This window comes from Cheilinus undulatus, linkage group 23 (genome assembly GCF_018320785.1).
Source record: "Cheilinus undulatus linkage group 23, ASM1832078v1, whole genome shotgun sequence".
Lineage (NCBI taxonomy): Eukaryota > Metazoa > Chordata > Actinopteri > Labriformes > Labridae > Cheilinus > Cheilinus undulatus.
In genome coordinates, this window is record NC_054887.1 from 3853416 (window position 1) to 3868160 (window position 14745).

Sequence of the window (14745 nt, forward strand, 5' to 3'; positions counted from 1 at the left end):
TTGTATTGACATTTTAGCAGCTGCTCTCTTAATCTGATGAATTTGTCTGTCAGAAACCTTCCTCATCATGCCTTTATCTGCAGGAACCCGTCTGTGCTCTGAATCAGCCACAGATTTCTTCACAGTACGATGATCATGATTAAGTTTTCCTGAAATATCTAATGTCTTCATACCTTGTCCAAGGCATTGCACTATTTGATGCTTTTCAGCAGAGAGATCCTTTTTCTTTCCCATATTGCTGAAACCTGTGGCCTGCTTAATAATGTGGAACGTCCTTCTTCAGTAGTTTTCCTTTCATTGGGCTCACCTGGCAAACTAATGATCACAGGTGCCTGAGATTGATTCCAGTGATTCAAAATGAGCCCTGAGACACAATACCATCCATGAGTTTAACTGAAAAACAAAGCATTGAATGATTGTGACACTATAATCCAATTTGCATAATAATTTGGAAAACAGTGTAAAGACTGGCAGCTTTATCATGACTGGACTGATAAATATGTTTAACATGTATCGTATTTGCTGGTAAACAATACCCGATAATATCACTGCATATTTTTCCTCTGCACATGTTCTCGGGGTCGGGTGTGGCCCCCAGGCAGCCGGTTGGTGATCAGTGCCCTAGAGAATGTCTCTAAGAAGAACCTTTCCTCCTGCTGTTAGGCAATGTTTTCAGTGGTTTTCAAAGCCTCTGTACCCTTTCACTAGTCCAAGAATGTACTTCCTCATCTTGTACCCACTTGCAAAGTCTCTACAGTTGCAACAAAACTTTAAAAATGCCCGAAAAAGTATTTTCTGCTGCCTTATTCTACATTTCTTGCACATTTTGTTCAACTAAATTCAAAATCCCCTAGTACTTTATAATGACCAGCCTGCAGAGAAAGTGTCACCAACCAGTGTGTGTGCTCCTGTGCCCATGCAGATGAAATCCTTGCGGCACAGACGGAGGTAGTAGTTGTGATCTTCCAGCATGTCTGACACACCGACAGTCAGCTCTTTCCTCTGTGTGTTTACACTGTAGGAAAGCCTCCCAGCTGAAGGAAGTATTAGGAAATGTTAGGAGAAAAATTTCACACCAACCCACTAAAGGGCTGTGCAGGGGGCATAAAATGCTTTGCATGGTTATAAGAAAACAATTACTTACTAATGCATTCTGGGACATGTCTTTGCATATCTTCATTGTTGCATTCTGTGGTGAAAAGCAATACCATTACATATCCTTTTAGTAATGTGAAAAATAAATGATAATGTTATGTAACCCTGCAAGAGTCACTTTTTAACGAGCAGCATTTTCTTATGCGTTTTTCCCTCATGAGTCATTAATCTCTGCATTAGAATTACAGAGCGATCAAAGTCTTTCTAAGGAATTGTCTTCTTCCACTACAAGGAAACACCCATGAGTTTGCATACCATCATTCATTTACTTGAATTATGTCACACGTTACAACTCCAGCTGCTCAACGCCTGTTGGTCATCATTCCACGTGTTCAAAGTTAGACAAACAAAGCACATGTTCTTACCTGGAGCTCTGTAGGCACCAGTCCAGGATATGCCACAGAAGCTTGGCATGGTTTTCACTGTAACTTTGACATGCTGGCTCAGTGAAACTTCAGTGCAGTCATTCTCAACCTCCACCTTCAGAGGGGAAAATAAGAGAACACAAACTGTCATGTAGGTCAGACCTGACCAGCCGAATTCATGGCCACTGTTCAACAATTTTATGTCCTTAGTGTTGATAGGATAGGGTACAAAACTATTGGATACATATGAAAAATAGTATTGGGAGAACAGTAAAGACCTGTTTTTTTTAAGTCTTAGCCTTGTCTCAGAATCAAGGTAATTTCCACATGGCCTTGGACTTGCTGGACTCAGGATTTTCCATCAAGACCAGTCATGACCACCACTGATGTGCTATTCTTTAACATCATTGATGTGATCATGAAAAGAAGTCCTTGTTGAAGCAACAAATTGCCTTAAGTCATGTGAAATTTCACTTAAGTGTCAAGAAGTTACTCAGATGACCACTCAACTGTCACAGAGTCACTCTGATGATCTCTCAACAGTCACAGAGTCACTCTGAAGATCTCTCAACAATAACAGAGTCGCTCTGATGATCACTCAACAGTCACAGAGTCACTCTGAAGATCACTCAACAATCAAAGAGTCACTCTGATGATCTCTCAACAGTCACCGAGTCACTTTGAAGATCACTCAACAATCACAGAGTCACTCTGATGATCTCTCAATAGTCACAGAGTCACTCTGAAGATCTCTCAATAGTCACAGAGTCACTCTGAAGATTCCTCAACAGTCACAGAGTCACTCTGATGATCACTTAACAGTCACAGAGTCACTCTGATGATCACTCAACAGTCACAGTCACTCTGATGATCACTCAACAGTCACAGAGTCACTCTGAAGATCTCTCAACAATCACAGAGTCGCTCTGATGATCTCTCAACAGTCACAGAGTCACTCTGATGATCTCTCAACAGTCACAGAGTCACTGAATATCACTCAACAGTCACAGAGTTTGCTCTGACGATCACTTAACAGTCACAGGGTCACTCTGATGATCACTCAGCAGTCACAGAGTCACTCTGGCGATCACTCAACAGTCACAGAGTCACTCTGATGATCTCTAAACAGTCACAGAGTCGCTCTGACGATCTGTCAACAGCCACAGATTCACTCTGAAAAGCACCCAAGTCACCGCTGGAACTTTGTCCCTTCTACACTCTTTTACCCAGTTCATTTCATGTACGTCTTTTTGTAAGGTTATTGAATCCATTTGAAATCTTTCTGTCTTTGCTCTACAACCTTTCCTTGCTTTCAGTTTTTACTGTGATTGCTCAGCTCGGTTCATATGACTAACTTCTGTAACTGTCAATATCTGAGACCTTTATTAAAAAACAGCCGGTTTAAATTTTGTATATAGACATACATAAACAGTATATATGTTTTTAAAGCTGTTTCTCTCTTCATAATGTTTTTGTAACTGCAATTGTAATTTTGTCAGACTTCTGCTGCTGCAATAAATGCCTTGAATTCCCCCTGGGGACTAATACAGTTTTTTGAATTGAATTGAACAATACATCATTACACAGCACAATACCATAACATACCACTGATATAATACTATTACATGGATACAATACAATACCATATGACAGGACACCATACGATACAAACTGCTTCAACAAAAAGTAAAAATCATAAAATCTATAGAAATAACATTGTGCCATTTAGTAGTGCTGTGACAATCCTCAGTGATGACACTGCTTCTGTAACTGTACCTGGAGTCCTGTCTTTCTATGATTTTTGAAGCTGATGATTTGGCAGTTGCCGATCATTCCTGCAGAGCTGGTGCAGATGGATAAACCATGGATGGACTCTGGGGAGACAGTTTTGCATATTTTAATCAGAAGATGCACACAGCAGTTATCCACCATTATTTATCAGCTACTGACTAAAAACCATTAAGTCAACTTTTAAAAACCAGTAGTGCAACCTAATGTGAGTCAGCGTTGGTTTAGGTGCCAAAGAGGAAGAAGAGTATCTGGTTGTGTGGACAGATGACTCAAACAAGATCAAAGGGATTTCTCCTCTCCAGCTTGGACAGTAAATACCATCAATAGTGTTTATTCTAGTGTACTGCTGATGTGGTTTTTTGTTTACCTGCGTGTGTTCATGTTAGACTTATTCAAATCACATGCTCTTTGTGCTGATCAGGAACTGAAAAGCACCATGTGATACTGAGCAAAAGCAGAAGATTAATCATGGAAAGTGTCGTCAACGAGGCTTCCTTCCTTATTATGTGATATCTTTCTTTAGGTGTGACCTTGTTGGCTTAACAATATTCAAATAACCAGCAAAACTCTGGGACTTCTTCTTTATACTGAATGAGAAAGTAGCTGTTTTTTAAAGCATTATAAAAAAGAAGAAATCTTAAAAAGCAGAAATAATATGAACTCAGTAGCTGGGGGATATAGGGCCTATAAAAGTATTCACCCCCTCGGATGTTTTACCCTTTTATTAATTATATAAATCAATCATTGTCAATTTAATTTGGATCATTTGCTTAAAAACATGAAAAACATCTTTAATGTCAAAGTGAACTCAAATTTCTACTAAGTATTGTAAATTTAATAAAAACATCCAACATAAAATAAGTGACTGCATAAGTATTCACCCTTTAAAGTGACCGACCGAATTTAAGAGGTCCAGCCTAGTGTTGCTAGGAGACTCACTGTTTCTGAAATGGGGATCACCTGAGTGCAGTAAATGTGTCTCAAGTGATTATAGTACAAAGACACCTGTATCTGGAAGGTAGGGTAACCGTTAATCAGTATTCATGGCTACCAGTGCACCATGAAGACAAAAGAACACTCCAAGCAACTAAGAGAAAAGTTATACAAAAGTACAGGTCGGTAATTTGTTGTTTCACACATCCATCTGATAAAGGACTCATAGACAGTGATTGGGAAAGGGCAGAGACTTTGAAAAAAAATTGTTTTGTTAAAAAAAGAATTAAAATACATTAAAAATAGCTAAAATGGGTTCATAATGGCAAAAAATGGTGGGAAAGGTGGTGGAATTAGATTTTGAAATTAGCAGAAATGGTAAAAATTAGATAAAAGGGGCAAAAAATAATCAAAAAATAGGTTAAAGTGGCAAAAATTGGCATATTAAGTGGTATAAGGGGATTAAAAAGTGGCTTAAATGGCATTAAATTGGCAAAAACAAGATGAAATTTGGTTAAATGGGATGTACATTGATATAAACTGGCAACACAGTGTTAGTTGAGGAAGAAAGAGTCAGACAATGACAAAAATGGGCAGTAAAATTTAAAATGTCACTTAAAAATTGGTAAAGAGGGGTTAATAGTGGCAATTATGTTCCAACAGAGCCGACAATAAGCACAGAAGTGCAAAATTTGGTTTAGAAGTGGTGAAAACAGGCAGATAAAAAGTAGTGGAAAGGGTTTAAATGGACAAAATCGGGTTTTAAGTTGCAAAAATGTGTTAAAATTGGCAGAATTGGTGGAAAAAGAGCTGAAAATGGCTTACAATTAGACAAAATTGATTTACTGTGGCAAAAGTGTTATTAAAAAATGTTCTTAGTTTTTTTCTCAAGGCATCTGGAGACCGCCCCTTAGTGTCTCACGACCCCCAATGGGGTCCTGACCCCAGTGGTGAGATCCCCTTGTCTAAATAACCTGCTCTGTTTAGTCAGCTCTTTAAAACTTGATATCACTTTCAGTAATCAGCCCTAAATATCACTTTTAAATAGAATATTCTTGGAGTATTGTTTCATCTCTAGTTATCACATATACTCACCAGAAAGAAGTACAGCATTTTTTATTCTAAGGTGTAGCGAGCACTTCTGTCTCCCTTCACATCTCATGACTGTGGAGAGGCTGATGTTCCTGAAGATGGAGGAGGAGTTGAGACCTTCCGGAGGATTCTCACATGAAGGATGAAAGAAATCTGGACACGAGAGATCCAGAAATAAATACAAGGGCACAGCAGGGCACAGTGTAAGATGAAACAACAACAGTGCAGGTTTTCCTGAGTCATACCGAGGACTGACAAGGTTTTGTGCTCCGTTTATGACATAGGGTGATGTGTGTTCAGGGTGTATTCTAAATGAAAACAATCTATGGGTGTTTCCAAGGAAGGAGGCTGATGAGTGAAATAAATTTTGCTTAGAGTACGAGGAAAGATTTTTTTTTTTTTTAGATTTTTGGGCGTTTTCATGCCTTTATTTGATAGAAGAAGGACAGCAGATAGATTTGGAAACAGGGAAGAGACATGCAGTAAAGGGCCACAGGCCAGATTCAAACCCGGGCCGCCCACGGACATGGGTGGCGCCTTAAACCGCTCAACCAGCTGTGCTCCCTAGTATGAGGAAAGATTTTAGCTGTAATTTCTGCAGTAATTTAATTAGGATTTAAAAGAAAAAAACATTTCCCCTTTGGCGATCTTGACACAAGATTTTCTTAGGCAAAGTCCAAAATGAGGCCTTGCAGGGCTGTACGTTAACTTTTTTTGCCCATAGCGCTGGTGCTACAGAGGTCGACAATCTTGTAGCACAGAACGAAAACCTGTAGTACAATATATAATATGTTTGTTACATCTCTAAAACCAACGTGTAACCAAAATATATGCTTATTAAGTGAATGTACTTGAAAAACAAAACCAAAACAGCCTAAATTACAGCTCTTATTAATGTCTACCAAAGCAAACAGCCGATCACAGAGAAGAGAGACGCTGATGGTTCATCTCCACCTTCAGACACAAAACAAGAGCAAACTCCTGGAAGCTGACTAACTTAACAGAAGTGTGGTGCTTGAAGATGAGTAGAGCAGTATGATTTGGAAATCAGACTTTGAGATCAGACAGAGGAGCAAATGAGCTCTGTTGGTGCTGCTACTTGCTGCTGGAATCCTTTTGTTTTTATTCATTAGTTGTTTTTACTTTTGGCAGGACCAACAGACAGCTGAAGTGTTTTTCTGTGTTCATCCTATTTACTTAAACTTTAGTGTGGTCTAGAGACTGAAGTATGTTTCTTTGTTCATCCTTAAACTGTGTTTCAAGGACTGAAGTGTAAAGGTCTAAACTACATTTATATTAATATATAGAATTTTTTATATATTGGTATTGATAAACCACAATATTGTGCATTCCTAGTCAAACTAAGAAATACAGTAAAGTTTTAGGTTCTTACGTGGGCCTTTTTTAATGGATTTCTTGTAAGGCCAATTCAAAAGGACCAAGGGCCACAGCTGGCCCACAGGCCATAGTTTGGACACCCCTTATATATTTACTGATACTCAGAGTAATAGGAAAATCTTCCTAACATTAGTAGAAAATTAAACACTGTTAGAGATTGGTCCGTATTGTAGTATCACTCTGGGGTCTGATGTTTATAGAGCTAATGTAAATGAACAGACGCTCTTTTCTCTCTAACAGTGTAATCATAACATCAGTACTGTTGGAGTTCAGCGGTAATTAAAAAAAACTATCTCCAAGTCAGGTCTTTACCCTAACAATACACATAAAAGTTTATGCAGTGTGTGGCTGTATTATCTTCTTCGTGCTCCTTTCTCTCTCTCTCTCCCTCGTACACTGCTGTCTGTTTGTCCGTGTTATATCGGACCTGTATGCTACATGCAGACGCGTATTGTCTTGTTAACCAAACAGCAGCAGCTACGATGTTAGTGGAGAAAAAAATGCACCGTTTTATACGTTAATCTTTAATGAGAAGTTAGCGCAGACTGAAAGCTCTGTCCTCTCACTGACAGCCAACTCACTGCAACCGTCAGTGCATAATCGGAAAGGACGAGGCTAACGGAGAAGTAAGCTAGTAGATACACGTTTTTGACATCGTCTAGCCTACGGGCTTTAAAATAAAACTTGGGATTATAGCAGCGCTCCTCTTCAACATAATGACACCTGTACTGCGTCTACCCTGAGCCTGCCCCGTCTGTAAGAGCTGCAGCAGGCCACTCTCTCATCATCACGGAGCGTGGCCGCTCGCACTCCAGGCGTACAGGATTGCACATGACGAGAGGAAAAAAAACATTCTGCTTGAGTCTAAAATGTACCAGAAACAAGAAATAAATGGACTGGGTATGAAAGTCAAATCTCAAATCAAATTGGAGTGAAGTTTTTGGGCCAACAAGTCAAACCTAAAGTCTTATCTGCGCGTCTGGCATTCACACACCTCTCTCACTTTGTCAAAGCACCTGTGCGATAAGGAGTGAAAACCTCTTAGCACAGACCAATTTTCTCGTAGTATTTGCAGTATATATGTCGCACTGTACAGCCCTGCCTTGGCCCATCCAGCTAAAAGCAATCATAACAAGTGATCAACAACAATCTGGCACTTTGCTGCATTACTCTTGGTCCTGTATTGTTCTGGCCTCCTTAAAGCAGTCCTCCAGGCCTACACCAGGCCTATGCCCCATCTCTCCAGAGCCGTGTTTCCATCAGGGGGTTCGGTTTGATTCAGTATGGTTTGGTACAGTTTGGTACGCTAAACCCCAAAATAGTTAGCGTTTCCACAGACACCCGTGGCCCCACTTGATGGGTGGGCTGTAAAGGCAATGAATGTGAAGTCACATGCAGCGCAGAGTTATAGAAAGGATGAGTGACAGAAATCAGTAGAGAATAAGCATTAAACAGCTAATTTCAGCTGAAAGTGCTTTTTAAAAAAAAAAAAAACTAAATTTTAATGATGTTAACCGCTGTCAGTACAGATCCTAAGCTGATAAAATATGTGTACAGAGATGTTTTGTGTCGTAACTGTACGTTGATATGTGAATATATCTAGTCTAGAACAGTTTATATGACAAAATATGAAAGTTTAGAGCTGTACTGTGAGAATTCGCCGCATTAAAATTAAAGGAAAAATTCAGCTGGTGTTAAAATCAAGCTAGATTAAGTCCGAAATCCGTGGTGCGCTGATCTTGTTGTTAAATAGTCTGCAGCCTGAAGTTTTACAAACACATTCAGCAACCACAGAGCGATGTTTTCACAGGTTACCAGACGTAAGAAGTAGATTAATAATTAGTTACAGAAGAGAATCAACTGTTCCAAAGCTACGTATTCACAAAACTTCAGCATTAACTTAGTTTCTCATCCATCACGGATGGATCAGGCTGATGTGAGCCTTTGGGCTCTGCTTTGTGTTCTTAAAATCAGGTCCAGTTAAATGTCAGGAAACTTTGTGGCCAGATATAAATATCCACAGACTGGGAAACAGTTTGGATCTCTGTTAAGTCTAAATTTCCCCGATTTAAGCAGACATTAGTCCGTTTGTCTCCCATTTTCGCTGCCCCTCACAGAGCAGACTTCTGTGTTTTGCAGCCTGGAGGCGAGCAGCTGAGTCGCACGCTGACGTGATGTCAGTGCAGCTCCTATTGTAGTGTGTGTAGCTCAACCTTTGTGGTACGGATAGGTAAGATTGGCACCCCTACGGAAGGGCGCCGAAAAGTGGGATGGTATGGGTCAGGTTTTTGGGACTCTTTCCAATTTTTGCTCTGTGTTCAGTTTGTTTCACCCAATAGTTAATTAAGTTATTAGTAGTATTAGTAGTTACTAGTTATTAAGCACAATTTTACTTTTTGTAATAAACTTTAATACACCAACACCATCTGGTTTTTATGTAACTTCCTTTTACCCTCAACAAGCTGGTCGTAACAGCAACAATATAACACCAGTGAACCCATTGTTGTACTAGCTTCTGCCTTACTGAAGTAGGTCATGGTAATGCTGCCAGCCTGTACCGACTGTTTACGTTTGCTAGTTTAATGTGGCATTATGCTGGCATTTTCGAGGGTAACTAAAACATGGACATTTTCAGTGATTGCAAAACATATGGCCTGGTACTATTCCTAGGAAGCAGTCCTTGTTCTGGAACTCTCTAGTGCAGCCTTTTCCCACACCAAAGCCCAGTTTAAAACTTGATATGCTGCCACAGCATGAGGCTCAGAGTATTTAGAGAACTTTTGGTTTGGTTTTCAGAGGAATTCCTGTTACTAGGAAACTAGGAAAGTTACAAGGTAGAGTTAACAAGCCACCACCATTTATTTTGTTTGGCTTAGGCATCTGGGAAGTTATCTGTATTTTCTTTACTGATATTCATCTCTTCAGACATACTTTCTGACTCCCCAAACCTCCTAGGGACTTCCTAGTAATGCTGATGCCTCAGAGGCCACTGATAAAATCCCCTAACCAGGAACTGATCAGCATAGCAGATAGTTAAATAGGGGAAATTCAGTTTTAAAAATTTGTTATGGTTTTTATTTATTGGGCCCCATCTGCAGTACCTCTGGAGTAGCGGCTTGCACTTTGAGAAGCACTGCTCTGGTAAGTATTGTCTTTTTTTGGCATGACGGCTAGCCTACCTGACTTTATACAGTAGCTTCTGTCAGTAAGATTCAGGAACCTGAACGACCGCCGACCACGGCCCGACTACAACCTGATGACCTGCTCCCGACTGGTCAGAAGGATTTCTGACATGTTTGATATTTTGGTCGTACGACTCCAGACACTTCACAGTGAGAGCAGAAACGCGAGCAGAATAAACAACTTAGGGTTCTTGTTTTCCTTTGTAAACGGTCAGACAATGTCCTAAATTACCATGACAATGGCTGGAATCACTTTCTGATGCACGCCCGCTATGATAAAGGAAATAAACGAGCAGGAAATATTCCTACACGCGGATGATGATTCTGTTTGTGTGTATGGGATAGAGAGAGAAAGCGGGAGAGAGAGAGAATATGACTGGAAACACTTCAAAACTCAGTGTGTGAGACTTTTTAAAAAGGAAACTCAGCGTGTTTCTGTCACAGTCCGTTCGGACTTCTTTCGCACGGTGTGAGCACTCAGGTCATTCACGACCGTCGGATGGTACAGTGTGAGCTCACGACTCGTGCGCGATGGTCGTGCGTCATAAGTGATTCAGTCGCACTGTATGAGATGACATTCTGCCACGACTGTCGTATGGTCGGCTTGAAATCGCACAGTGAATGCCGGCTTTAGAGATAGGGTGAGGAGTTCAGACATCCGGAGGGAGCTAGGAGTAGAGCTGCTGCACATTAGCCTGTCTGGTCTGGGAAAGCCTCAGGAAGCCCCAGAAGGAGTTGGAGTTAAATCAGATAAATATCAATTTCCCCCTAGAGTACTATACTTTCATGCAGTAAATACACACTAAAAAAAATCTTTTCATGGTCGCCTACTTTTATAACTTACAGTGGTGTGGCTAATTTTAGCTAAGCTCATTTTTAGTGTCTCATCTTGCATTGAGGTTGCTATTCCTTTAGTGCACAAACTCAAGTGTGAAAAAGTGCAGTAACACATGAGGAAAGACTATACTGGCATACAAGCAGCCTAATAATAGAAACTCTTTTTATTGCTCTTTTATTGCACCATGACATTCTTAAAAGTAGAGAACTGTATGAGGAAGGAAGTATTATAAATGACATCCCTGGTTTTATTAACCTAACTGTATGTTAACACACCTGTCAGGGATTCTCCCCTGTGGAAACGCCACAACAACATATCAAGCCTATCTCAGTGTCAGAGTAGTCCATTCAAAGGTTTGTCATTGTGGTAGACGGGGCAGCAGAATGATTTATGATGCCCTTAATGTTGTTTTCCAGACTCTTTTCTTTCTCAACCCTGCTTAGCAACTTTACAGTGGCATGGAAATTTAATTGGCGCTATTATTTTTGGCAGTCACACTGTTTTAGGTGAGTCATTATGAATCACGTCTTGCATGCATTAATGTAGATGAGCAACATCACGTGTCTGTACTCACAGTCTGGCTTGGTCCTGCAGCGGAGGCCCTGCAGAGACAGAAGAAAGGAAGAGGGGTTAGACCAGGGGTTAGACCAGGGGTGTCAAACTCAAGGCCCGGGGGCCAAATCCGGTCCATGGCACAGTTATACCTGGCCTGCAAGTTCATATCATATTCTTATTATAAGTGGCCCACCAGTATGAGGTCTGCAGATTTTCATGAAAATGTAAACTTAACCTTAATGATACCAAATATCCTTAAGTCATAAAAATGTGAAAAAATAAAACGTAAAAATAATAAGAGAAAAAGAAATGTGAGAAAAGAAATTTATGTGTTTTCATCCTCATCCTCATCCTGTTACATTTATCATTTTGACATTTTATCATATATTGTGTCCTATTACATTTATAACTTTGACTTTTTATCACACATTTTGACCTTATACATTTGTAATTTTGACTTTTTATCATATTTTGACTTTATACATTTATAATTTTGACCTTTTATCTCATATTTTGACCTTTTACATTTATAACTTTGACTTTTTATCTCATATTGTGAGGTTATACATTGATCACTTTGACTTTTAATCACACATGTTAACCTTATAAATTTATAATTTTGACCTTTTATCTCATATTTTGACATTATACATTTTTCAATTTGACTTTTATCTCATAATTTGACCTTATACATTTATCATTATGACTTTTTATCACATATTTTGACCTTCTACATTGATCCTTTTGACCTTTTAGGTACAAAATTTTATATTTGAAATCATATTTTTGCTTAAAAAACATGATTTCTATTGCCAATTTTATATACAGTGCTAAACAAATTTATTAGACCACCACTCAAAGTAAGGTTTATGCCACAGCTGACCTAAATTAACAGCATTGGCAAAAATTGGTAAAACTAAAATCATTTTTTATGTTTCTGCAATGTTTAATACACCAATATGTAGAAGCTCTTTAACCAAAATGATATTTTTAATGCTAAAATATAATTATTATTGTTATCCATGAATTTTCAAATTTACTGATTTACAAATAAGACTGAAAAAATTATAAAGCACATTAATATTTCTTGATTAATATGTCAAATTATAGTTATTTACTCACATTCCTGAACAGAAAAATGAGTTTTAGTGGTTGAATGTTATGCTTGATTAATTTCTGACTTCTCAGAGAAGCCCAGTGAGCCGGCTTAAATTTAGGTGAATTCAGTTTGAAATTCCTCATTCCTGTTCAAAATGGTAAAACATGGAGAGCTGACTGAAAATGAAAGAGTCCGCATTAAAGCACTTCATGATGCTGGATGGTCTCTGAGACAAATATGACAGGTGGTCTAATACATTTGTTAAGCACAGTATATGCATTTTAAAAGTATTATTTTATCATCTAATTCCGTGTTTTGACCTTTTGAACTTACAGCTTTGACTTTTTATCTCAGATTTTGAGCCTTTTAACTTATCATTTTGACTTTTTAATTCTCAAAATCAGTCATCATTGTGCTAAATGTCCCCCCATAACTCTTTACTGGTGATAATTAGGGTGACAGTTTAGTTAAATGTTGACCCTTTTAGGCCCTCAGGTCAGATCTTAATTCAGAATCTGACCCCTGCTGTGATGAGTTTGACACTCCTGGGTTAAACAGAGCAGGGTGTTACTTTTTGCCTGTGATCTTCAGTTAATGAAGAAGCTCTTAACAAAGAGAACAAAGGTTGAAGGGAATTCCCGGACAGCAATGAGGCTTTTTCCTCATTGCTCCCCCAGATAAAGGCAACATATGAATGTTTTGGTCCAGTGCAAAGCCAAATGCAACAGTTAAATATAATATTAAATAAGCATGTCTTTTGTTGCTCTTTTTGGGCATTTGCAGGAAGATTCAGCGCTAAATCATCATCACGCAAACACTGTTGACCATGTCATTTGTCACTGAATGATTCAAGGTTTTCCTGAAATGGTAAACTTTTCCTGGCATTCTTTCCTTTGATGATTCCTGAAAGTAAATTTTTCCAAGCTTTCCATCATTTTTTCATCAGAACAAAGGTAATCCATAGTCCTCCAACAAGTTGGGAGACAATGTTATATTACCTCATGGGTAACTTCAGCTCCAAAACAGCTGCTTAGAGACAAGCAAACATGATGACCCAGATAGCACCTATCCCCATCTGTGACTGGATCTATGTCCTTTAAGTATTTGGGGCAAAAATGGGGTTCAAATACCTTAAAATAAGCACATTTATGCATTAAATGCATGAATGTCACTCTTAGAGTGACGCATCCTGACAGAAATGACAAGTCATAACCAGGAACTGGCTTTACAACAGCCAATTAAAGTGTGCAACTCATGCTTTGAGGAAATCCTCTAACCCTGACTTTACCTCTAAAGCCCAAACTGAGAGGAAGGATTAGTGGAATAAGTAGCAGCAGTTTTACAGCAGTAGCAGCAGTGGTAGTACTACAATGGGACTGTCACAGACATGGAAAGAAAGAGAGGAACAACTCTCCATCAGTGTACAGCACAGCATCAGCAGGAGGAAATAGCATACAATTGAAAAGGTCACAGCTATTTTTAGAAGGTAAATAGTCTGCGCTACCTTAAATAGTCTTATGGGTGAGATTTTTACCTGAGAACACCTGGTGCCGCATTTGTTTATCCTCTCAAGTCCTGCTGCTCCATTCAGACCAAAAAAACAGTAAGACAACAGCAAGGCCACAAACAGGATCATTTTCTATATCCACACTCTGACGTCTGTTCTCTGCCTTCTTCAGCTGCTCTGCTGCCTCAGAGGATGGGTGTTGTGCTTTAGGCTGTCCTGAAAATGATGACATCCACAGTGATGTGTGAAGAGGCAGAGCCAGACACACAAAATGAAACATAAGCACCTGAAAAGAGTGGATTTAAATAACTTGTGGAGGCGGGGCTACTGGGTTATGAATATATTTGTCAGAGTGTTAGGGAAATAGATGCATACACATCCTCTTAAGCAACATTTTCAATGAGGTTTCAGTGCTATTTAACAAATCACATGAGTCACACAGGCCTCTTCCCTTTACCAGGCTGTTTTTATGTATGTCACTCAGTGGTGGACAAAGTACAGCACTTACTAGAGTAAAAGTGGATACTCTTGGACTTACATGACTCCATATGAATAATTAAAGGGGGCATATTATGCAAAATACACTTTTTAGGATTTTCTAGTAAAAAGATATGTGCCCTTGGTGAAAAATCCACTAGCACCTCCACTAGCACTAGCATAAATAAAATAGGCTCAAAAAAAGGGGAAGAACAAACAAAAACAAATGAAAATACAACAAAACAGTAATCAAGCCAGTTACTGTGAAGAAAAGAAAAAAAAAAAAAATATATATATATATATACATACATATATGAATTTTTTTCTCCTTCCTTTTTTTGTATTTATATTTT

At 38.9% G+C, this 14745-nt stretch overlaps 1 protein-coding gene across 2 annotated transcripts in view; it reads right to left on the reverse strand.

Annotated features, from left to right (window-relative positions):
* il17rel (interleukin 17 receptor E-like) overlaps nucleotides 1-14162 on the reverse strand; it is a 29398-nt gene extending 15236 nt beyond the window's left edge. For both annotated transcript variants that reach the window (XM_041781094.1, XM_041781093.1), the window contains exons 1-7: nucleotides 13943-14162; nucleotides 11329-11356; nucleotides 5340-5489; nucleotides 3297-3394; nucleotides 1521-1635; nucleotides 1145-1189; nucleotides 895-1034 (exon numbers count right to left, since the gene is read on the reverse strand). In XM_041781094.1, coding sequence (XP_041637028.1) covers nucleotides 895-1034; nucleotides 1145-1189; nucleotides 1521-1635; nucleotides 3297-3394; nucleotides 5340-5489; nucleotides 11329-11356; nucleotides 13943-14044 — 678 coding nt within the window. In that variant the 5' untranslated portion in view covers nucleotides 14045-14162. The remainder of the gene's footprint in view (nucleotides 1-894; nucleotides 1035-1144; nucleotides 1190-1520; nucleotides 1636-3296; nucleotides 3395-5339; nucleotides 5490-11328; nucleotides 11357-13942) is intronic.
* Nucleotides 14163-14745: the final 583 nt, after the last annotated feature.